At 67.2% G+C, this 22,743-nt stretch overlaps 2 protein-coding genes across 2 annotated transcripts; both read left to right on the top strand.

Annotated features, from left to right (window-relative positions):
* Nucleotides 1-7,492: 7,492 nt before the first annotated feature.
* On the top strand, nt 7,493-14,890 carry TH (tyrosine hydroxylase). Its single transcript, XM_086679332.1, has 13 exons — nt 7,493-7,596; nt 8,881-9,093; nt 10,143-10,317; nt 10,533-10,621; nt 11,025-11,092; nt 11,390-11,440; nt 11,847-11,992; nt 12,073-12,208; nt 12,352-12,421; nt 13,029-13,085; nt 13,326-13,421; nt 13,548-13,681; nt 14,502-14,890. The coding sequence occupies exons 1-13, from the start codon at nt 7,507-7,509 to the stop codon at nt 14,659-14,661; spliced, it is 1,485 nt and encodes a 494-aa protein (XP_086535458.1). The 5' UTR covers nt 7,493-7,506; the 3' UTR covers nt 14,662-14,890.
* A 2,266-nt stretch (nt 14,891-17,156) lies between these two features.
* Nucleotides 17,157-18,075, top strand: INS (insulin). Its single transcript, XM_086676578.1, has 3 exons — nt 17,157-17,209; nt 17,389-17,591; nt 17,870-18,075. Exons 2-3 carry the CDS (start codon nt 17,405-17,407, stop codon nt 18,013-18,015), a joined length of 333 nt encoding a protein of 110 aa, XP_086532704.1. The 5' UTR covers nt 17,157-17,209; nt 17,389-17,404; the 3' UTR covers nt 18,016-18,075.
* The last annotated feature ends 4,668 nt before the right edge of the window (nt 18,076-22,743 follow it).

Below are 22,743 nucleotides of genomic sequence, written 5' to 3'. Positions count from 1 at the left end.
GGACTGTCGCGCAGTCCTGACAAGGAGGGATGTTCTGACACCTGCCACCACGTGCATGGACCTGGGGGGACGTGATGCTCACGTGTGATCCCCTCACACGAGGTCCCTGGAGTCTCCAGGTTCCCGGAGACAGAGAGTGGACGGTGGGCGCCGGGGCTGGGGGAGAGGCTGGGGGTCCGTGTTTCACGGGGACAGAGCTTCCGTTGGGGAAGATGGAAAGTTCTGGAGACGGGGGGGGGGTGTGGGGACGGCCGCACAACTGTATGAACGTACTTAGTGCCGCTGAGCTGTGTGCTTAAAAATGGATATATGGTGGGGCCGCCTGGGTGGCTCAGTCGGTTAAGCACCAACTTCAGCTCGGGTCATGATCTCGCGGTTCGTGGGTCTGAGCCCCTTGTCGGGCTCTGTGCTGACGGCTCAGAGCCTGGAGCGGCTTCAGATTCTGTGTCTCCCTCTCTCTGCCCCTCCCCCACTCGCAGCCTGTCTCCGTCTCTCTCTTAAAAATAAACATTCAAAAAAATGGACATATGATAATTTTTGTTATGTCTACTTTACCATGATTTTAAAAAATAAGGAATTATTTTTTCAAAACCAATAACACGAGCTGCAGTTGGGATGGAGAACAGTTGCAGGTGGTGGGGGTGGGGTGGGGTGGGAGGGCAGCGAGGGCGTCCCGAGGGGCCTGTGGGGCACCCCTGCCCGGGGGGTGGGGTGGGCTTCGGGATGGAGAAGGCACAGTGGCCAGAGCAGGTGTGAGGCCTGTGGGCAGCCGCTGGGAGCCAGGGCTGGCACGGTGCACCCCAACACTGTGGGCACCCCAGCACCCTGGCGTGCCACCACCACCCCCCCTGCCGAACGTCTCTCTTTGTTTCTTTAACAGGCACACAGGGCCCACTGCGCAGGGACTGGGGAAGCAGGGGACGGATGTGCCCACAAAGACAAAGAGACAGAAGCCTGGAAGGTTCCGTCAATTACTAGGCTCTCGAAGCAGGGACCCGTCGTTTTCAAAGGGCGCCCCAGGAAATGCGTGTTGGGTGTGCGAGCGGGTGAATGTGTGAACAGGCTGGTGGATGGAGCGGTCGGCCTTTCCTGACCCCCACTGCGGGGGACGGGGGGTGGGGGTCAGGGACCTCAGCTTTGGTGGCTCCGCGGGACCTGCCCCTGGTGTGGGAACCGAGGCCCCGTCCAACAGCCACAGGAGAACCTCGGCAAGCTCTCTGTCCAGCCCCCGGAACTGGGGGCGGGGGGGGGGGGGTGGGGGGACATGGGGGCTGTGGCCCGTGGCGGAGGGAGCTGGGCCAGCCGGGACGAGTTTATTAAAAACAAGCTTGGGATCCAGGAGGGCCAGCTCACGTCAGCTGAGCTCCTCCCGGGCCCCGGAGTCATCAAAAATAAGTAATCGCGGATAAGCCCTGTCTAAATATCACGGCGAGCGGGGTCAGCAGCGCGCAGCCTGGAAATGTCAGCGGGGGGCGGGGGCTCCTCTGAGCCCCGGGATTAGCCGAAGGCACCTGAAGTCATTGTGCCCCCGGCCCCTGCTGCCCGAGACCCGGGCCGGGAGGATTACAGCTGCCAGGGCCCCGCGGGGCCCGAGACTCGGTTTTCAGCCCCGCTGGCCCCTGGGGCAAGGATGCCTGCTGCAGGGGGAGGGGAGACCGAGCAGGGGCAGGCCGAGCTTGGCCCAAGAGGGGGACGCACGTTCGGGTCGGGCCCGGAGCTGGCTGCCCATGGAACGCCCCCGGCCGGGGCAGGCGACTGGGCTCCTCCTCCCGTGTGCTTGAGGCCGCCTGTTCTGTCTCAGCCTCAGTTTCCTCAGGTGTGCATGCTCGGTTCGGGGCCGGTGGAGCCCCCCCCCAGTGGAGAGGGAGCACCGGCCACCCCTCTCCGGGCCTCCCGTGTAACCGGTGCTCTGGTCCCCAGCTCTGGGCCTCTGGTGCCAGGGGGAGCAAAATGTCTCTCCAGAGGACAGATGAGGGAAAACACCGCGTCTCCTGCAGCTCGAGGGCCGGGACCTGTCGTTCCCCCAGGGGTGGGAATGGCCACCGAGGCCTCATCCCCAAAATGTCTGTGTGGGGACCGAGGGGGACCTCGGAGCAGCCCCCTCCCCCCACCTCCCTGAAACAAGACAGACAGCAGGCATGAGCCCAGCGGCCCCACAGGAAGGCCGGTGGTGAGAGCGGGCGGATGGGTCAGGACTCGGAGGCAGCCCTGGCCGCCAGCCCACTGCCCGAAGGAGGGTGCGGGGAGCACTGTTGAGGCACCTGTGGCCCCGGGATGTAGGTGGACAGGCCCCGCTGGGGGGCGCCCTGGAGGCCAGGCAGAGCCCAGGGAGGCCTCGAGGAAGCCACACTGGCTGGTCTGAGGTCTAGCATCAGAGCAGAGCACGCCGTCCCCTCCCGGCCACCGCGCCTCTGCTAATGCAGCCGGAGCCTTGCAGGTGACAGTGAAGGGGAGGGGCGCCCAGAGCCGGCCCCCCCCCCCCCCCCCCCGTCGGAGCGGCAGGGACGAGGGACCAGGCAGTTCTCACCGCCAGGCCCGGAGCTGCGGGGCCGTGGATGGGGCGGGTGGCGGGGACGCGGGGGCTGGGGGCCACCCGGCCCTGCAATTGTATCTGATGGCTGTCAAAGTGCAGCTGCGTGAGTGAGTGACTAATGACAAGGGAGCTGTCCTCTTCCTGCACTTCAGGGGCTAATTTGTCAGCGATTGAGAGCCAGCGGGAGGGGCGGGGGAGGGGCCGGGCAGGCTGAGTCACCGCAGGGGTGGGGGCGGGGTGGGGGGTGCCTGGGGACGATGGGCATGGACCCCAGGGGACCAAGAGCACCTGGCGGGAACCCAGGGCCTCGGCCGTGGCAGAGTGAGGGTCTGGAGGGCCGTGGAGCCGGGAACCCCCCTGTGGATCACCCACCACGGCTGGTCAGGGCTTCCAAGGCCCGGCTGCCCTCCAAGTGCACACGTGAGCACACGGGCACGCACGCGCACGTGTGCACACTGACACACAGACGAGTAAAGGCACAGCTGAGCCCTGACCACAGGCTGCACGCACAGCCAGGGGCCAGCGTCTCCAGGCCCCTGCATCTTCATGTCCCGTTTGGACCTCCAGGTGACGGGGCTGGAGCCCGATGTGAGGCCAGCATCCTGTCCTCGAACGCGCGTGAGCGTAAGGGGGTGCCATGAAAGTCGGGGTGCTCTGCGGGTCGGGAGACACTGCCCCTCCTCCCAGGGGGAACGGCCGGTCATCAGGGGCTGCAGAGACCCCTTGCCGCCCGAGGCTGTCTGACTCTGAGGCCTCTGTGACCCTCCCCTCCCCCACCCCCTCCCTGCCTCTGCCCCCACAGGGCCCTCGGTCGCCTGGAAGGAACACCACCGCCCAGTCCCCTCGGCCTTCGCAAATCCTGCAGGCACTGCCTCCCTCCTTCTTGCGGGGTCTGGGTCTGGACCACATCTGGGTCGTGCCCTCTCTTCCGTGCCAGCAGAAGCCCAGCCCGAGCTGCCCCAGCCCCAGTCCCCCGTGGGACGGACCTTGGAGGGGGACCTTCGGGAAGGCGTGGAGAGCTTTTCCAGAGGCTCGAGGGCACCGATCCCTGGTGTCAGTGGAAGCTGGTGCTCCTCGTCCCCGTGTGGATGGGACCAGGGGCCGAGCCAGGATCCCCTTTCCCACCCCCACAAAGGTGGGTTGCCAGCAAGGAGGTCTTCCTGGAGGAGGAGGCACAGACATTGGGCCTGAGGGCCTGGCGGGACTTGGCAAGGGGAAGGGAGCCAGGCGGCCCCAGGAGGGGGCGGGGCGCGGGAGACGTCCTGTTCCACTCACGTCTCCTCCTCCAGGTCTGACTTCCAAGTGCCCAATTATCCTGAGTGCGTCGGATCGACCCGTGGGGCGCCGGCTCTGGGTCCGGGCTGCCATACGCTCCCCGCACCCGCCCGCCCAGCTGCTCAGCTCCATCCGATGGCCTCGTTAGGGCTAATTGCTCTGACATTTCAGCTCTGATGGGCCGTGTGACAGGGCATCTTGGGTCTTCTTGCAGCTTGGGGGAAGGTGGGCGACTCCCTCCCTGCCCGTCTCCAGACGCAGGGGCCTGGGCGAGGCCAGAGGCAGGCGGCCGGGGCTGGGCCTCTGTCCTCCACGGGCTGGGTCGCACATCAGGGCCTACGCAGCCGCCCCGGGCAGGAGGTGGGGGACACAGGCTTCACTGGCCCCAGCAGCCCCCGAGGACCCCAGGGCCCAGGCGTGGACTGAGTGTCCCCCAGATCCTCAGCGGGACGTGTGTGTGCCCATGAAGGCCCGTGAGCAGGACACTGGTCCCAGCCTCAGGGGTCTGGACAAGGCTTCTCTGGAGTCATGGACGCCCTGGGTCCCGGGGCTGTGTGTGTGTGTGTGTGTGTGTGTGTGTGTGTGTGTGAGAGAGAGAGAGAGAGAGAGAGAGACAGCTGTGCACCTTTCCCGGACGCAGGTGACACCCCTGACAAAGCCCTTCTTGCTGCTCTCGCCGTGGAAGCAGCCCTCGACCTCCAGATTTCTGGAGAGCACGAGCCTCAGGCTGTGTGCATGTGGTTTTCCACGGTGGGGCGACAGGGCAAGGACCCCCAGAAGGGGTGCCACCTCGGTTTCCCTCCACAGCTCATGTCCGGCCTGTGGTCTGGGGAGGAGAGGAAGGGCGGGGGTCCCCCAGGGGGCCCCGCGGTGTGCCCAGGGGCGTGGCCACGGAGCCGAGATTGAATGCCCCTGCCCCACGCCAGGCCCCCGGTCGATGCCAGGGGGCGGCACCCTGTCATTATGGGCTATGAAGTCCTCCGGAGGCCCAGGCACAAAGAGGTGGCTTCCAGAGGGAATATTGGCTCAGGGCTGTCTGGTCAGCAGGGCCCCATGCCCTCTCCTGTGCCCACCGCCTCTGCAGTGTTCGAAGCCCTGCCCTCTGTCCCTGGGGCGGGGACGGGTGGTCTCTGTCTGCCCTTTTGATTCCTGCTCTGTGGCCTGGGGACCGACACCACGGAATCCCTGAAAGGACGGTGTCTTGGGAGCTGGGAATCCCGGGCTCAAGACGCTGCAGGACCAGAGAAATCACGCGCCTGGGGCCTCAGTGTCCCCTCTGCAGAATGGGTCTACAGACTCCTCAACGGTCTGCCAGCAGGAGCTCCAGATCACCCTCTGAAGGCTTGAGTCTGGGAGGCCCCGGAGGCAGGGGGACCCATGGTCAGGCCGGAAAACACTAGGTGCTGAGTCAGGAAAGAAGCATTGGCCGGTGTGGACCTGGGGGCATGGAGGAGGGGCCCAGACCGGGCCCAGCATGGCCAGCCAGCCCCGGAGGGCGGCTGTGTGGGACAGGCTTCCCAGGACGGGCCGACATGCACACAGACAGACACCTAGTCAGGTGTAGCTGGAGGCCAGAGCAGGAGGGTGTCCATGGGCTTCTGCCCTCTGCCCACGGCCACCTGGCCCCAGGGAAGGATGTGGAAAGCTCAGCCCCCACAGAGAACTGGCATGCGGGCCCCCGCTGGCTCAGGTAGGCGAAGGAATTAAAAAACAATATTTGTGTCAGCGGAAGACATTTGCCGAAAGGTCAAATCCACACTCAGCAAAGGTCCGCACGCCTCTTGCGCGGTATTTAACCCCTGCCCGCGCCCCCTGGGCAAACGGACGGGCCTGGACCACATCACTAAAGGGTCCCTAGCAGCCCACCCCAGAGGGGGCAGATGAGAGCCCTGGGGGGCCTCCTGGCGGCAGGGAGCCTGCCCAGGGTTTCAGGAGGCCTGGATGCCGGGTGGGACCCTGGGGGCTCAGGCGCAGCCACGGAAGCCTGCACCCTGGGGTGGAGCCTGACTCCCGCCCTCACTGCTAGGGTCTCGGGGCAAATTCTTCCACTGCCATCCAGGGCCTGTGTCCACCCCCTGTGGAAAGGCCTCCTCTGGGCCGGGCGTTAGAAGCAGAGGCCACTGAGATGTGTCCTTGAGCCCAGAGGCTAGGAGACGAGACAGGTGGGGGCCTACACCAGGTTCCAGGAGACGCAGTGGGGCCAAGCTGGTGGGCTTCCTGCCCTCAGGGTGTTTGTAGAGCAGGAGGCATGAGCCAGGAGGAGAGCAGAGGAGGGAGGTTAATACCAGAGGCAAGAAAGCATGGCCGTCGCAGGATGAATGGTGGCTGAGCTGGGCTTTGTGGGATGTGTAGGAGCTCGCCGGAAGAAGAAGGGGGTGAGTGTTTCAAGCTGGGCATCGTGGAGCCCCACGCCCTCCTGGAGCAGGAAGTGGGACTGGCCCAGGCTGAGAAGACCAGCGGGGGTGGTGGGAGCAGGCATTTCTCTTCACACTGACTGAGGCTTCAGGCTGCCTTGAGGGGGTGGTGGGGAGCCACAGACAGTTGTGAAGCAAGAGAATGACAAGGTCAGACCAGTGCGGGGAACGGGCCTGGAGGAGAGGGGGCGGCCGGCCACTGTGATGAAGAGTGGGTGGGTCCTGGGCTGAGGCGGAGGTGACCAGCGGGGGGGTGGACTGTAGACGTCAGGAGGGGAGTCTAGGAAGTAAGTCTGCCTGGACCACCCACCTCCAGTGCACTGTCTCTGGAAGGGAGTGGCCGGGCAGTGGCCTCCCGGGGCGGGGGGGGGGGGGGCTCCTCTCCCTCCACCCCGCCCTTCTAGGTGGGCTGTGGTCTAGACCCTCCCTGCTGAGCCCACAACGCCCAGGGCCAAGGGAGGCCGCCGTCCCGGCACGTTGATGTCGTGGGACTCACGCCGGACCGCAGCTGCAGAGAGGTGCCCTCCTGTCCCCTGGTCTCCAGGATGGTGGCACCTGTGATGGGGAGGGAGCAGTGGGCCGTGAGAGGGTGGGCTGCAGGCCGGGGGGGACAGGCCACAGAAACCACGGGGCAATCGATACAGACTTCCCTCACCCGGCTTCCCAGTGTCCTGACACTGGAGGGATGGGCCTTTCTGGAACACTCCAGGTATCACTGGCGGTGCCTGGGGATCTGGCCACAGGGACCTGGGACAAGGGACAGATGAGACTCCTGGTGGGACCCTGTTGGGAAATTTGGTGAAGAATCTTCGGGAAAAGCAGATTGCCTCCCGACATCCTTCTGAGGTTTAGGTCCGGATTTCTTGTCTTGGGGGTTTCTGGGCCACCTGCCACCGAGGTGCGGGGTTTCGTGTCACGGGTGCTCTTGGGGGGCCTGGAATGGCACCTCCCTGTGTACCAGCCAGTCCCCCCACTGGGCGTGTGGAGCTAAGGGGGCCCCAGCTGTCCCCAGCCCTGCAGAGCCCTCCCGCCGGAGCCGAGATGATTCAGAGCGCGGGCCGCTGCCCTGCCGGGTGCCTGCGGCAGGGACGCAATTAGATTTAATGGGACAGAGCCCTTTCTCCTGCGCGACTCGGCTCCCGCCCACCGCCTCCCTCAGGCGGCAGGAGGGGAGGCGAGGAGGTGGGAGGTGGGGGGCCCACAGGGGCCTTGACGTCAGCTCGGCCTATAAGAGGCCGCCTGGCGGAGGGCCGTGGAGGTGAGCCCCGGACGGACGCCCGCACCATGCCCACTCCCAACGCCGCCTCGCCGCAGGCCAAGGGCTTCCGCAGGGCCGTCTCCGAGCTGGACGCCAAGCAGGCCGAAGCCATCATGGTAAGAGGCCGGAACGGGCCGGAAGCGCAGGCGTGTCCCCCGAAGGCCGGCAGGGGCCTCAGACTCAGGGTGCCCACAAAGCTGTGGCCCCAGGCGTGGTGCGCATGTGACCGTGTCCCGGGCCCTGGCGGTGGCTCATGGTGGGAGGTGCTGGGCCAACAGGCACGGACCCCGGTTCCGAGCCCCAGGGTGGTCGGGGCTCCAGGGCGATTTCCATCTGCCATGTCACCCGTCCCCCAGCCACGTGTCTGTGCCCGCGTGTGACCTCCTGTCCTGAATCCCACCTCCCCTGCCAGCAACCCCGGGCCCCCCTGGCCACCAGGATGGTCCCCAAGGCGTCAGCCACCACCCGAGGGCCCCCTGAGTTCGAGAGGTCTGTACTGGGGATTCTCACCGGGCCAGTACCTCCAGGACCCTCTCAGCCCGGAAGAGGGGCCTTCAGGGATGTCTCAGAACAGTCAGCTCCCCCAATGTTTCAAATAGGCTTTCGTGTTTCGACCTTTAAGGAAAATGGCTTTGGGTTCTGGAAACGTGATTTGCAGGCGGCCACTGCACCCCCTCCCCCCGCCCCTTGCCCGGGTTCTCAGTGAGATGGCCTCCCCACCCAGGGAGGCCCGGGGACACCCCCAGCCCCCCCAGTTCTGTCCATCCCCCCGAGGTCAAGTGGGGACTCTCGAGGGGCTTCTCCTGCACCCTTACCACCACCAGAACCTTCCTGGAAGTTCAGGTCCAAGGGATGAGCCCCAGACATGCAGCTCCTCCCCCACGCAGGCCTGGGGGCTCTGGTCTTGGGGACAGGCTGCGGCCCCGGGCACCTGGGTCCAGACGAAGGGCTAACTTTGGCCACGTGTCCCTGTGCTGTGGGGAAGGGCCAGGAGGGGACCCTAAGGAGAGGTCATTCCGAGGGGCTGGCCTGGGGGGGCCTCCCAGGAGCCAGACGTCACTTCCCTGCCCTCCCCAGTGCTCTGGCCGCTGTCTACCTCAGGGTCCGGAGTCACACCTCCTGTCGCCTCATCCCGTTAGGGCCTGGGGACAGAGGCAAGGCTGCCTGGGGGTGCCATGGGCTCATCCTCTTGCCACTCTGTGGCCACTCATCTTCCTGGCTGCCCCCCCCACCCCCCCTCCACCATCCGGTGGGGACATAGGCGAGGCCTGGCCTGCCGGTCCCTCCCAAGTGCACAGCCTGTGCTGTGGCACCGTGGGTCAGAGCCTGGGACCGGGGGTGGCCCGAGGGCAGGGGGGTGGCCCGAGGGCAGGGGGAGCTGGCGCGCTCTCTGCCCGTAGTCCCCGCGCTTCATCGGGCGACGGCAGAGCCTCATCGAGGACGCTCGCAAGGAGCGAGAGAAGGCAGAGGCCGCGGGGGCCGCCTCCTCGGAGCCCGGGGACCCCCTGGAGACCACAGTGTTCAAGGAGAAGGATGGAAAGGCCACGCTCAACTTGATCTTCACCCTGCGGGGCGCCAAAGCCTCACTGTCCCGGGCCGTGAAGGCGTTCGAGGTGAGGGCAGCAGGTGACTGGTGTGACCAGTGTGGCTGGTGCGGACCTGGCTGTTTCAGGGGCCAGCCCCGGCTGCCCAGGCCACTGAGGGCAGGGGGGAGAGGGGGCTTTGCTCCCCCAGAGCTCTGGAGACCCCGTGGCCCTCACGGTACCCCCCATGATCTCAGGAACTCCCTGAGCCTGAGCCCTTGGGCTGAGGCCACCAAGCCCCGCTGCCCCTCCCAGCCCCGCCCCCATCCCCTCACACATGGGGTGAGCGGGTGTGGCTCATGGCAGGGCGGCCTGGACAGTAGGGTCCCCTCATAGCCTGCCCCTGATGGGCTTCGGCTAACGTGACAGCCGATTGCATCAGGTGCTGTGACCACAGCAGGCCGGGCGGGACGCTGGCCCTTGGCAGAAGCGCCCAAATGATATTACAGCTGGCCTGTTCCAGCTCCTGGACGCCGTGTGGCCTGAGGGCCCGTCGAGACCCGTGTGCCCTCGTTGCTGGGCAACGGGAGGTGGCGGTGGTGAGCAAGCCTTCCTGCCAGACCCCCAGGCTCTCAGCGGGCTTAGTCCGAGAGGGGGGCTGAGCCTCCTGGTCTGGTCACAGTGGGATCTAGGCCCCCCCCCCCCAGCCCCTGGGTGCGGCCGGTGGCCAGTGGGCCCAGATGAGACCACCAGGGATGGCGGGACCTTCTGACCAGCGGCTGGGGACTCAGGCTGCTTGGGTGTGGCCGAGGGACACATCACGTCACCCACAACACTGGGTTAAGGGGCCGCGGTGACGACTCCCATTACACACACTGGTCAAAATGCAATTCCCCAGCCACAGGCTCGGCCCAGGCCGCGTGTCCGACCTCAGTGTGGAGCACAGCATGGGCATCACTGGCGGCAAAGGTCTAGGCGGGGCCTGCGGGCAGAGCCCGGGGCGGTTCCTCCTTCCCCTCTCCGCCTTCCTCTCCCTTCCTGTGTCTGTCTCTCCCCGTCTCTCTCTCGGTCTCTCTCCATATCTCTGTCTCTCCCCGTCTCTGTCTCTCTCTCCATCTCTCTCTCCCTTGTTCCCTAAGACGTTTGAGGCCCAAATCCGGCACCTGGAGACCCGGCCGGCCCAGAGGCCGCGCGCAGGGGGCCCCCACCTGGAATACTTTGTGTGCTGTGAGGTGCCCAGGGCGGACCTGCCCGCCCTGCTCAGCTCCGTGCGCCGGGTGGCTGAGGACGTGCGGGGCGCCAGGGAGAACAAGGGTAAGGCTGCTTCCACTGCCCTTGAGGGCTACCCGTGACCTCGATATGGGGGCAGAGAAGCTCCCGCAGGGGACCCCTGAGGTGACCGCACGTGCGGCCTGGGGGAACCCCCCTCCCCGCTGGCTCGGGCCTCCTGCCCCTCTGGGACCCCCGAGAAAGCCCCGGGGGAGGCCCGACGCTCACACAGGCCTGTGTCCCTTCCGTCCTCCTCGAAGTCTTCTGGTTCCCAAGGAAAGTTTCCGAGCTGGACAAGTGCCACCACCTGGTCACCAAGTTTGACCCTGACCTGGACTTGGGTCACCCGGTGAGCTGCCGCCTCCCGGGGCCTCCTGTGTCCCCATACTCGTGGCCAAGGTGGTGGGTGTGGGCCCCAGGCCGACCCTGGATGGGGAGCCTGTCTGCTGCCCAGCTCCTGGCCAAACCACCGAGGCCTGGCTAAGAGCAGCCGCCAGGCACCTTCCGGTGCCTCGGCCATAGCGGGGCTGGTGGGCAGGGAGGGGTGGTGAGCAGAGAAGGGGGCCAGCGAGCTGGGGGGGGTCGGTGGGCAGGGAGAGGGGTGACTGGTGGGGAGGGGCCCGGCTGGGCTGGAGGGTGCAGTGGGTGGGGAGAGGCGGGGCAGCAGGTGGGAGGAGGCGGTGGCAGGGAGGGAGGGGTCAGGTGGGGCGGGGCGGCGGGCCGCCTCCTGAGCGCGTCCGCTGTGCGGGCAGGGTTTCTCCGACCAGGCGTACCGGCATCGCAGGAAGCTGATCGCCGAGATAGCCTTCCAGTACAAGCAGTAAGGACCCCTGGGGCCTCAACCCCAGGGACCCAGACCCTGTCCTGTAGCCTCACACTGGCACGCTGGGGGAGGGGTGTCTTTGTGTCTTTGACCAACACTGTCACTGTGGTCACTGGCCTGGGCCCCCAAGTCACGTCGAGGAAACCAGGCAGCTCGCTGAGGCCACACGGCCAGCTGGGCGTCCAGCCCCAAGCCCCTCCTGTCTGCTCTCCACACGCCCTTCGCGAGGGGGCCCCGTTGACCTCCCCACACGCCCCCGAGGCGGCCCCGCTGACTGCACACCCCCCTCTGCAGTGGCGACCCCATTCCCCGTGTGGAGTACACGGCCGAGGAGATCGCCACCTGGTAAGACCCCGGTGCCCATCCCAGGGTGGAGGGGCAAGGAGGGCCAGGGGAAGACCCCCCCAAGTCCCCACGTGTGATGGCCAGGTGGGGAAAGGACTTCCCAAGGCCCTGATTGTCGGTCTAGAGGGACAGGCTGGTGGTGGGTCAGGCTGTCCCCACGGCCTCTGTCCCTTGGAACCCCCCACAGCTGTGGGCAAAGGCCCCTCCCAGTGGCCGGGGTCTCCAGGGTCCAGCGAGAGGCCTGGAGTGGGGACCCCCCCCCCGCCCCCACCGTGGAGCCTGCCGAAGGCAGAGCACAGTCAGGAGGGGAGGGGCTGGCATCCAGGTCGGGGGCAGGCCTGGCTGCCTGGGGACGTGGGGCACCACAGCCAGGCCTGAGACCCCCGCCTGAGACCCCCGCCTGCAGGAAGGAGGTCTACACCACCCTCAAGGGCCTCTACGTCACTCACGCCTGCCGGGAATACCTGGAGGCTTTCCAGCTGCTGGAGCGTTTCAGTGGGTACCGGGAGGACAGCATCCCTCAGCTGGAAGACGTGTCCCGCTTCCTGAAGGGTGCGCGGGCCGCGGGGAGAGGCGCGGAGGAGGGAGGCCCCCACCCTGCCAGGCGCCCTGACCGGCCAGGGTCCTTGCAGAGCGGACAGGCTTCCAGCTGCGGCCCGTGGCCGGCCTGCTGTCCGCCCGGGACTTCCTGGCCAGCCTGGCCTTCCGAGTGTTCCAGTGCACCCAGTACATCCGACACGCCTCCTCGCCCATGCACTCCCCGGAGCCGTGAGTGTGCACCTGCACCGGGCCCTGCCCCTGCCGCCCAGCCTCCCCACGCGGGGCCGGCAGAGAGGGAGGGGGCCGGGGGCGGGAAGCCGGGCCCCTGGACGCCCTTCCCCCCAGCACCGCCCCTCTCCCCACCCCCACAGGGACTGCTGCCACGAGCTGCTGGGGCACGTGCCCATGCTGGCCGACCGCACCTTCGCTCAGTTCTCCCAGGTTTGTGCCCCAGGCCCCAGGCCGGGGACCCGCCGGGCTGAGGGCTGGGGTGCGTGCTGCCTGAGCCTCAGCGCCCTGCCCGAGTCCCCCTGTGGCTGGACGGTGCCCGCTTGGGCCCATGAGGCTTCAGGGAGAGGCATCGTCCTGGAAGAGAGGGGTGGTTGAGCCGCACTGGCTGCACTTAGACCTGTTCTGGGCAGACCGCTTATAAAAACGAGGAGGCGTTGGCGGGCCTGGCGCAGCGGGCCGGTGGGCGGATTCCCACGGCCTGTGCTGCCACCTGCTGGCTGCTTCCTGAAGAGACGTCTTGGGCCCTCGATTGATCCTGGGAGGGTCCCTGCATCCCAGGAGGGCCCCCCCACATCTGCATACCTATGGGGTCCTCTCCATCTTGGGAGGGGCCCTGTATACCTGGAGGACCTTTGCATCTTGGGAAGATGCCCCATTCCAGGAGGCTCCCCGGATCCTGGGAGGGTCCCCGAATCCCCAGAGGGTACTTGTGTCCCAGCTGGTGTCCAGGAGGCCCCTGGGGTGTCCTCGCCCCACGCAGGCGCCCGCGCAGTGTTGGGCCGAGCCTCTCCCCTCTCAGCCTCCCTTTCCTCCACAGGACATCGGGCTCGCGTCCCTGGGGGCTTCCGACGAGGAGATTGAGAAGCTGTCCACGGTGGGCGCCTTCCCCTGCAGGGCCTTGGGGGGCTGGCCCCAGGGTGCCTGGCTTCAGGGCAGGGCCCCCCCACCTGGGCCTGGGCCCCCACTTCTGTCCGGGGAGTGTCACCTTTACGCTGTAACCTCGCCAGAGTCTGGCCGGGCTCTGCCCTGGGTGGGGGGTGCCCCAGGCCCGAGGGTAGGTGGGCCACGGTGTGGGCAGCGGCTGCCTCTGCCGACGCTGTGCCCGTCCCGCCAGCTGTACTGGTTCACGGTGGAGTTCGGGCTGTGCAAGCAGAATGGGGAGGTGAAGGCCTACGGTGCTGGACTGCTGTCCTCCTACGGGGAGCTCCTGGTGAGGCCACCCCACCGGGGGACCCTGCCCCACCCACATGGCCTCCAGGCCTTGGGAGGACCCCCCGGGGAGGGGGACGTGGCGGGCCAGGGTGGGGGGGCCCGTGACCCTGCGGCCTCCCCCCAGCACTCTCTGTCTGAGGAGCCCGAGATCCGGGCCTTCGACCCGGATGCTGCAGCCGTACAGCCTTACCAGGACCAGACTTACCAGCCCGTCTACTTCGTGTCCGAGAGTTTCAGCGACGCCAAGGACAAACTCAGGTGCCCAGGCCCCCCAGGTGCCCCCAGACAGGGCGAGCCTGCAGCAGGCCCGGGCCTGTGAACCCACTGTGCACACCCTTCCCACAGTAGGACCCCCAACCAAAAAGTCCAGGGAGGGGGAGAACTGCTGGTGGCCAGGTCAAGGCCACGTGTTGGGAGGCAGAGTGTGACCTTTGTAAGAAGGATGTGCGGGGTCCTTCCCAGCCTCTAAGCAGCTGGTGCCACGGGGTGGGACAGAGGAGAGGGACAGGGGCAGCTGAAGGCCGGTGTGGAAAGCCTGGGGGGCCTGGAGGGAGCAGGCACTTCCGGGGAGGGGGGCTGAGGGCACGTGAGCACTGGCGTCTGGGCAAGAGGGCAAAGCCTGAGATGCGTCCCACCTGCTCATCCTTGGAGAGGGTCTTATTTTCGAGTCGGGGAAACTGAGGCCCAGGGGCGGTGTGTTCAGAGTGGAGGTGGGGGGAGGGCTGGATCCCAGAAGCAAGCATAGGACAAGCAACAGAACTGGGGCTCTGCATAGCACACGGCCCGGGGAAGGCCGCCTGGAGGAGGTGTGGGGAGGGATGGGGGTCCGGCAGAGATCTGCCTGGAACAGGCCTGTCCCTCCCCTGCCCCTCCCCCTGCAGTAGGCTCGGTCCCCCATCTTGTCTGAGCAGTTGGCCACGCGGAGAGTTTTGGGGGGTGCAGGCAGCTCTCGCCCTGCAGGGGTGAAGGAGGCCGTCTCCTGGAGGCTGCAGACTCTGCCCCTGCTCCTCCCCGTCTCCCCAGGGTCCCCTGAGTCCCCGCCAGGTGACCCGGGGTCCATACCCACTGCCCTCCCTAGGAACTATGCTTCCCGCATCCAGCGCCCCTTCTCCGTGAAGTTTGACCCGTACACGCTGGCCATCGACGTGCTGGACAGTCCCCATGCCATCCGGCGCTCCCTGCAGGGCGTCCAAGACGAGCTGCACACCCTCACCCATGCGCTGAGCGCCATCGGCTAGTACGGCGGGAGAGACCCTTCCCCCGCCTCCCCCGGCCCCTGCCCAAGCGAGGGGCTGGGTCCCCGGGCAGCCCCAGAGCCCGCTGGAGACCGTCCCTGCTGGAGGGCACCCCGCTGACCCCCGCCCCACTGCTTCCCCGCTCGGCCTGCGGGCGTCCTTGTCCCGCCAGTGACGCTGCGCGCTGCCCGCTCCCGATCTCAATAAAGGAGAGAACCCCTCTGAGCACCTCCCCGGCCTCCACGTCTGAGTGCTGGGCTCCGGGGCCGTGACAGTGTGCTGGGGACCTCACACCCTGCTCCTGGCCTTGCTCTAGGGTTTCACCTCTGTACTCTGCCTCCTCCGAGACCTCGCCAGGCAGCCCAGGCCAGGCAGGAGACCCCTCTGTGCCTGGATGCCCGGCTCACCCCAGAAGACCAGCCTGTGCTGAGCATCCCCCCCTCCCCCCCCCACCCCGCCCCGGCAGCTCGGGAGGGCCGAGGGGGTCCTGGCTGAGCCTCTTCATCTCAGCACTGTGGCAGCATGGGGGCGGGGCCGGGGGGGCGGTCCCTGGGGTGGGGGCAGGGCTCACAGCTGTGAGGTCGTTGGGTGGGGGGGGGGGGGTGCGCTGTCCGAGGCAGGCCTGCAGGCCGGGCCTTTGCCACAAGCTTCGTGTCCCCCCTAGGAGGAGGACAGGGGCCCCACCCCCACAGAGCAGGGCCTGGGAATTGTCCCCAGAATGTATGTTGACGGAGTGCTCAGTTGAGCTGCTTCCCAGATGACCTCTCTGGGCCTGCATCCCCGGCAACGCGCCTGGGGCTGGATTCCAAGCTCTGCAAGTTGCCCCTCCGCTCACTCGAGGGGTCTGGACATGACCTTCCGGCTCGGACCCCCAGCATTCCCCACGGCTGGCCCAGCCCAGGGTGACCCCTCCCACTCCTACCCCTGGTCCTTGGAGAGAGCGGCCTGGGGGCTTCCCGGGAGACACCAGCCAGTCTCCCCAGGCCCTACTCACTCCTGGCGGCCACTCACCACCACACACCTCCAGGGCCCTCCCTGGCTTTGAGCTCTCAGGACGGCAGGCCTGGCAAACCCCGACTCATCTGTCAAAGGCCTCGAGGCAAAGCCCTCTGCCCCAAGCCCTCCGTGGGGGTCTGTCCGTCCCTCATCTGTGGCTTAAGCACCTTGTCTGTGCCCAGGTCTCCCTTACCCCAGTGGGGCCATTTCTGACGGCCGTGAGCCCTGGGGAAGGGCTGAGGGCCAGCCCCGGCCCCCTCCAGCCCTACCGGCCCCTGGGCTGTGCCCTCTCACCTGGCTTTAGCTCCACCCACCCCCTGTCCTGCATAGTCCTCTCAAGAGACCCCCCCCCCACCTTCCCTGCTGTGTGGCGGCCTTGGGGGTCATAGCGGGCACCGACTCAGCATGGCCTGGGCAGAAGTGGCAGTGGGGAAGGTGCCCGTGAGAGCGGGCATCCAGCCTGCAGAGAGTCCCGCATGGGGGGCGGGGCTGAGCTCGGAGCAGGTGGCCAGCCCCTTCATGGTCCCGTGGCTGCTCCAGGAGTGCACAGCAGGACGTCCTGGGCAGGGGGTCTCGGTATTTCCCAGGCTGGAGAGTGGGGTCCATGCTGGGGGTGCGGGTGGGTGCAGGACATCCCCACCCCTCCTGTCCCTTTGGTCTGAGGCAAGAGGAGGAGGCAGGCTGAGCTCCTTTCTCAGCTGGAAAGGGCCCACAGACTCTGGGGTGCCCAGAGAGGGTTGCAGGTGGCAGGGGGAGGGGAGAGGGTCCTGGCCTGCCTCCTAGTCCTGTCCGGGGGGCTGGGGAGCACCAAGGGACCCAAACCGTGTGGCGGCCAATGGGGCTGATGGTCTGAAAAGGGTCAGCATGGGGGAGACGGGCAGGGGCTCCAGAAACAGGGGTGGGCATCCAGAGGATACGTGGGTGGGTCATGTGGGGCCCCACACAGAGGCCTAGCCCCAGAGTCCACACGGTGGCTGGTCCCCAAGCTCAACTCTCCCTGCGGCACCCCAGGGTGCTGGGGGTGGGGGTGGGTCTCAGCGAGGCTTCTATGCTGAGGTAGGGGTAGGGCCGTGAGCAGGGAGGGGATATTCCCCCATGCACCACCCAAGGGGCCCAGGAGGAAGACTGGAAACTGTGGCACGGGCCCAGGGTCCAGGCAGAATCCCCCTCCCCGGGGGCCCCCACTCCCCTGGACTAATGTGGAAAATGTGGCTCAGGCGAGGCCTGGGTGGGGCTCTGCTCCTGGGGAGACGTTGGCCCCCAGCTGTGAGCAGCCATCAGGCCCCTCGTTAAGACTCTAATGACCCCGTGGCCTGAGAGGTGCTGACGACCAAGGAGCTGTTCTCGCGGACCCAGCACCGGGGAAATGGTCCAGAAATTGCAGCCTCAGCCCCAGGCCATCTGCCACTGTCACCGGGGGGGGGGGGGGGGGGGGGGGGGGGGGGGGGGGGCCCGATGGGCCAGGCGGTGGGGTCGGGAGCTATAAAGCCAGCAGGGCCCAGCAGCCAGCAGCCCCCACCGGGACCACCTGCACCCTGACACGGACGGCAAGCAGGTCTGTCCCCACGGGCTCTCCGTCAGCTGAGTCCAGGGTGTCGGGGCCCCGGGCCCGGGCTCTCGAGCCGGCGGGAGGACGAGGGCTCCCAGCACAGAGCATCTGGGGGGCGAGCGCAGGGCGGGGGTCCTGGGTGTGGCGCGTGCCCCTCGCCGGCCTCAACCGTGCCCATCCCCCAGGTCACTGTCCCCCGCCATGGCCCTGTGGACGCGCCTCCTGCCCCTGCTGGCGTTGCTGTCCCTCTGGACCCCTGCCCCGACCCGAGCCTTCGTCAACCAGCACCTGTGCGGCTCCCACCTGGTGGAGGCGCTGTACCTGGTGTGCGGGGAGCGTGGCTTCTTCTACACGCCCAAGGCCCGCCGGGAGGCGGAGGACCTTCAGGGTGAGCCCCCGCTGCCCCCGCTAACCCCACCCCGGCTTCCCGCCTGGCGCCCCGGGAGAATCGGGCCGGAGTTTTAAAAAAGAAAAACCACATTTCCCCTGGTCACATCCCGAAAGGCCATCGTCGGGCACCAAGGGCCCCCGTGTGGGCTCCTGCCCTGGCCCTGCCCTGCGGCCCGGGAGCCTGCGGCGGGGTGGGCGCCCCACGGCCGTCGCGCGGGCAGGCGGGCGGGAGGCTCGGTCTGTCCCTGAGCGGCCGTCCGCCTTGCTGTCCCGCAGGGAAGGACGCGGAGCTGGGGGAGGCGCCTGGCGCGGGCGGCCTGCAGCCCTCGGCCCTGGAGGCGCCCCTGCAGAAGCGGGGCATCGTGGAGCAATGCTGTGCCAGTGTCTGCTCGCTGTACCAGCTGGAGCATTACTGCAACTAGAGGGCGCCCGGAGCCCGCCGCCCCTGAGCCCCAACCCGTCCAATAAACCCTTGAACGAGCCCCGCTCGCGTGGTCTGTGTGGCACGGGGGCTGAGGTGTTGGCCGGGGGGGGGGGGGGGGGGTGGGGCCCGCAGAGACCCCCTTCCTCCTCTGTCTACGCGGGTCCCTCCGCGCTTTCCCCAGGCCCACCGGGCACGGGCAGGCTCCTGTCTGCCCGCCCCCCGCTGCCCTGGGCACCCTCCTCCCCCTCGCCCCCATCCCTGGCTGCTTCAAGACAAGACAGAGAAGGGTTTGGGGGGCCCTGGGGGCCGGCTGGGAGCTGGGTCCCTTAATTCAAAAGCCTTGAGCTCTCAGGGCCCCCAGAGAGCTTTCCAAGGAAAGAGAATGAGAACATTCCAGCCGCTTCTCCCCACCTAGCCGTGCGGGCTCTACGTTTAGTGTTTTTTCTGATGGAAGCCCTTGGAAAGGTGGGTGGGGGAGGGGGTCCTGCAGGGGCAGGGGACAGAGAAGGGCACAAGAGGCTGTCCGGGGCTGGCCTTTCTCAGGGCCCCTCCACCACCCGGCTCTGGGCCGGACCGGGGCAGCTTCAGCCCCAGCGCAGACCAAGCCAGAGGAAGCCCTGAAGGAATCAGGAGAAGCCACACGGCACCCCTTGAGCTGACGGATGGACTCAGACCCCGCGGGCACTGGGCAGGGCCCTCAGACTTAGCGCGCAGCAGCATCCCGGCTGTGGCCCCCCAAGACTGCAGCCCACAGGGCCAGGGTCAGGGCCGGTCTCCCTGCCACCCTGTGGCCCTCTCCTCCTGCTCAGCAGCCCCAGACCAGGCGCTCAGTCCCAGAAGTGCCATCGGGCCTAAGGATGAGGTCACTTGGGGGTCGGGTCTTCAGGGGTTCACACCCCTCCTCCTCCGGTGTGGGTCCATTGGGCACACCGCCCAAGCCGCCACCTGGAATGCCAGGGAGCCTGGGGGCTGTCTGGGCTGGCTGTGGCCAGGGAGGTCAGCGGGTGACCCTGGCTGCACAAAAGCCTGGCCAGCCTGCCGGCCGCCCAAGCCAAACCAATCTGCACCTTTCCTAAGGCTCCGCCCGGGCCGGAGCTTGGGATGGCTGGGCCCTGGGGCCGGGCGCCCGGGCCCCCCGAGGCTGCAGACCGCTCAGAGGTGGCCTCGGAGCCCAAAGTAGATCCTCTTGCTGGGACCTGGCTGTCCGGCCAGCCTGCCCGCAGCCCCGGGGCTCCCTGCAGGGCCTCCCCCTCCCCATGACAACATCAACACCCCCAGAGCTGTGGCCGTCCCCAGCTAGCCCCGCCCCTGGAGCGGACGGCTGGACACTGGACCCGGAAGAGGAGGGGGGGGACTGTGCATGGGAACAGCAGGTGGCCCCATCCACAGGGACAGAGGCAGGGGCGTCCTGCAGAAGTTGAGGTACGTAAGTGCCTGTGGCCTGGGCTGGGAGCGGCTGGGATTGGAAGTAGGCTGGTGGGGTCAGGGTGTCCTGGAGGCAGCAGTTAGCTAAGCCTGTGTCCCCGCAAGACCCTGGAAAATGGCCCAGGTGTCCCCCCCACCCCCCACCTGCGGCCCACAGGTGCCGGAAAACTCTGTGGAGGGGAGCGCAGGAGCCCTTTAGGGCCCAGGGATACATGGGGCCATCCCAGCTGGGGGGGACTCCCAGCATAGCTGGTCTTGGGTGTAGCTGGGGCCACAGGGGAGGGTCCACGTTCACGGGGTGGGAAAGACCGCCCGCCCGTGAGACCCGGTCGTGGTTGGAGGCCACCCTCGGCCCTGCTACCGGGGCAGGGCCCTCCTGGTGAGCCTTTCCCCCCAGCCCCCAGCCGACCATGGCTGTGATCTTGGGAAGGTGCGTGGGACCCTCTCCAGAGCCCCTCCACAAACAGCTCATGGAGGCAGGGAGAAGGGAGGCAGGGAGATGCCCAAGGTCATCAGGGTCTCAGGTGGCAGAGGAGAGGTCAGACCCAGTCTCCTGCTTGGCACCACCCTGGGCACTGGACCTCAGATGCCCCTGCTCCTTGGGGACCCCAGGTCACCCCATGGCAGCCAAGCCCCAGGCCATGCCTCTGCCACCCCATCCGGGCCATGCTCCGCCCCTTCTGGGAAACAGGAGGACAATCGTCCCGTGTCCTCAGACCCTGCCTGCCCTTGGAACCTGGGCTTCCCTCGCCCATGGGGCTGGCAGTGGTGTTGGCCACACCCAGCCCTGCGTGTCACCTGGCATGGGGGGCAGGAGTCCAAATGCCCCCGAGCCCGGGGCAGCGGGGTGTGGAGGAGCAGTCCCCTGACCCTGCCGGGTCCCCCAGCCCCCTCACTGGGGGGCCAGGGCCTCCCGGGGACGTTGTAGCCCCCACACTTGCCGTCACGTCTGTTCTGTGTTTCGCCATCACAGTGCCATGTGGGGTGGGAGCTGTTGCGCCTGTGTTCTTGACGGGGAGACTGAGGCTGGAGCCAGGATGTCTGTCCCTCTGGTGCCCGCACGCTGAGGACATTCTGCCAGTGCAGCTGCCTCCGGCACCGATGAATGGGCACTTCCGCCTGGCCCTTGGGGCAGTATTTGCCTTCTCCTGTCGGCAGTAAATATTTACCGTCCTCACTGTTCTCCGGGCCTGAGCAGACCCTGAGGGGCAAGGGGGTGGGTGCAGGGATGCCAGGGTGGGTCCACTTGCTTTTGAAGGCCCGGTGCCTTGGGGGGAGGGGTGGTGGTGCGGTCCAGGAGAGGGAGCGAGACCAGGAGCCAGTGACCCGAGCTCCTGGCAAGGCCCCCTGGCAGAGACCCGGCTGAGCCCTGGTGAGTCTCTGCATCCAGCGAGGCCGTGAGGGGAGATGCCTGTGTTCCCCTTGAGGGAGCCTGCCCTCGGGCCCGGGCACGGTGAGGCCCCCAGTGCAGGTGGCGTCCCTGGGCACCTAGGCACCTGTCCGAGCCAGGCAAGAGGGCCAGGGCGGCCATTCACAGATATGACCAGCAGAGGGCACCAAAGCCCCACTTTTGATGCATGCGACTCCCGCGGTCCAGGCCCGTGGTGCTCTCTGAAAGGATCTGTGTCTCCCAGTTCCTGCCATTGGGCACTCTCCGGGGCCTCGGGGAATGCCCGATGGGCTGGCCACCCAGGCTCTAGAGGCCTTGAGGTTTAGGAAGGAGACGGGCTGTGTAGTGTCTCAGGCCCCCAGTCTTTCTGGTCCAGGCTTCTCCGTGGGAGCAGCTGGACAAGGTACCAGGTCCCCAACATTCTGGGAAAGTCTCCAGGGTGATCCTGAGCCCCGATCCCCAGAAATGCAGAGCCCTGGGGTGGAAGGGAGGTCCTTGGGGGTGACTTCCTTCAGCCACCCCCTCACACACAGTGTGGCTGAGCAAGCCGAGGTCAGCGGAGGGCCAGGCGCCCACCCAGCTGGAGCTCTTGCTGAGGGTCTGCAGGGCTCTGAGGGACTTGAGGCTGGGGGCTGGGGGGTGGCCGTCACTGTCAGGCCAGGTGGTCCCTCCCCGTGCTGGTACCACCTCAGTCCCCGTCGCCCGAAGGCTTACGTGAGGCAGGGACTCGGGGACCCAGGGGGCCTCCGGAAGGGGTCCGGCCAGGCCAGGTTCCCTCCTTCCCGTGCCACCCCCTGTCCCCGCCGGCTGCTGGCAGGAGAGGGGTCAGTGCCAGAAAGAACATTTTGGGGACGGAGGCAGACAGGGGTCTGGGAACCGCAGAGATAAACAGGGAGGTGGGGGCCTCCTGCCTCCCTCCCTCCACCCAGCACTATTGTTTCTGGGTTCTTCACAGGGACAGGGAGGCAGATTCCTTCGAACGTGGAGGCCGACCGAAGCGTCTCCCCATGTCCCCTGCAGCCTAGTCAGGCTGTGGTGGTGCAAGCAGCCCCACCCTGCCTCAGCCCAGACCTCCCACCTCCTGCCCGTGTGCAGTTGTGGGGGGACCGGTCCCAACGGTCTCCCTGGGGCTCCCCAGGCACTGGGCTGACCACATGGGGTCCTGGGGGCACCGCTGGGTCTGTGGCTACGCTGCACTTGGGATCCATCAGGCCGGGAGTGGACATAAGTCCTGTTCCCCCCAGCTCCCTGTACCCGGAGGGGCTCAGAATTTCCAGACCCAGGAGGCCCACCCCCGGACCAGCCACACTCAGGGCTCCCCATCTGTGACCCCATGAGGCGTCCTTCCCCACCGTGCCTGTCTCTGGGCCTTGACAGGGAGGACAGTAGGGCCCCCAGCCTGAGCGGGGCGAAGGGGGGAGGGGGGGAGGGCTGGCCCCGCCCCCTCCAGCCCCATGTGGAAGAGGCTGCTGAGCCATCAGAACCTGGGGGGGAGGGGGCCACATTCGCCGGCCTCACTCTGACCCCCTTCCCAGCCCATCTGTGTTTTTGGAAAACAGAGCCCGCGCCCCAGCAGCCCTGCCAGCTTGTGGCTGTTCACGCTGGGACTTAGAGCCCCCCCTTTGTTCTTCAAAGGCCATCCTCACTTCATAACTTGGCCCTGTTCCGGCCCAGCCTCCCGCGGGGCCACCTTGCCTGCCCCCCAACGCCCAAGGGGGGACCTTGGAAATTCTCTCCCTTCTTTAGACCTCAGGTTCTGAGCTGTGGCTCAGTCCCACGTGGATGCTCAGTGGGCAGCAAGAATGGGGCTGGGAGGAGTTGAATTTGGGAGGTCCTGGAGTAAAGCTGAGACTCTGAACCTGGAGATCTGGCTTGCCCTGTCCTCCCTGACACTCTCTGACCCTCTATGGC

This window comes from Puma concolor, chromosome D1 (assembly GCF_028749965.1).
Source record: "Puma concolor isolate L17-30 chromosome D1, mPumCon1.1.hap2, whole genome shotgun sequence".
NCBI classification, from domain to species: Eukaryota; Metazoa; Chordata; class Mammalia; order Carnivora; family Felidae; genus Puma; species Puma concolor.
Note: the sequence above shows the minus strand (reverse complement) of the source record. Positions and strands in the feature narration are given on the sequence as shown.

What these genes read in the sequence shown, in the direction of transcription:
- TH (XM_086679332.1), top strand. Translation starts at nt 7,507, where the DNA reads ATGCCCACTCCCAACGCCGCCTCGCCGCAGGCCAAGGGCTTCCGCAGG. An exon ending in GCCGAGGAGATCGCCACCTG is followed by an intron (nt 11,441 to 11,846) that starts GTAAGACCCCGG and finishes CCCCGCCTGCAG; the next exon opens with GAAGGAGGTCTACACCACCC. An exon ending in AGATTGAGAAGCTGTCCACG is followed by an intron (nt 13,086 to 13,325) that starts GTGGGCGCCTTC and finishes CCGTCCCGCCAG; the next exon opens with CTGTACTGGTTCACGGTGGA.
- INS (XM_086676578.1), top strand. Translation starts at nt 17,405, where the DNA reads ATGGCCCTGTGGACGCGCCTCCTGCCCCTGCTGGCGTTGCTGTCCCTC. An exon ending in GGAGGCGGAGGACCTTCAGG is followed by an intron (nt 17,592 to 17,869) that starts GTGAGCCCCCGC and finishes GCTGTCCCGCAG; the next exon opens with GGAAGGACGCGGAGCTGGGG.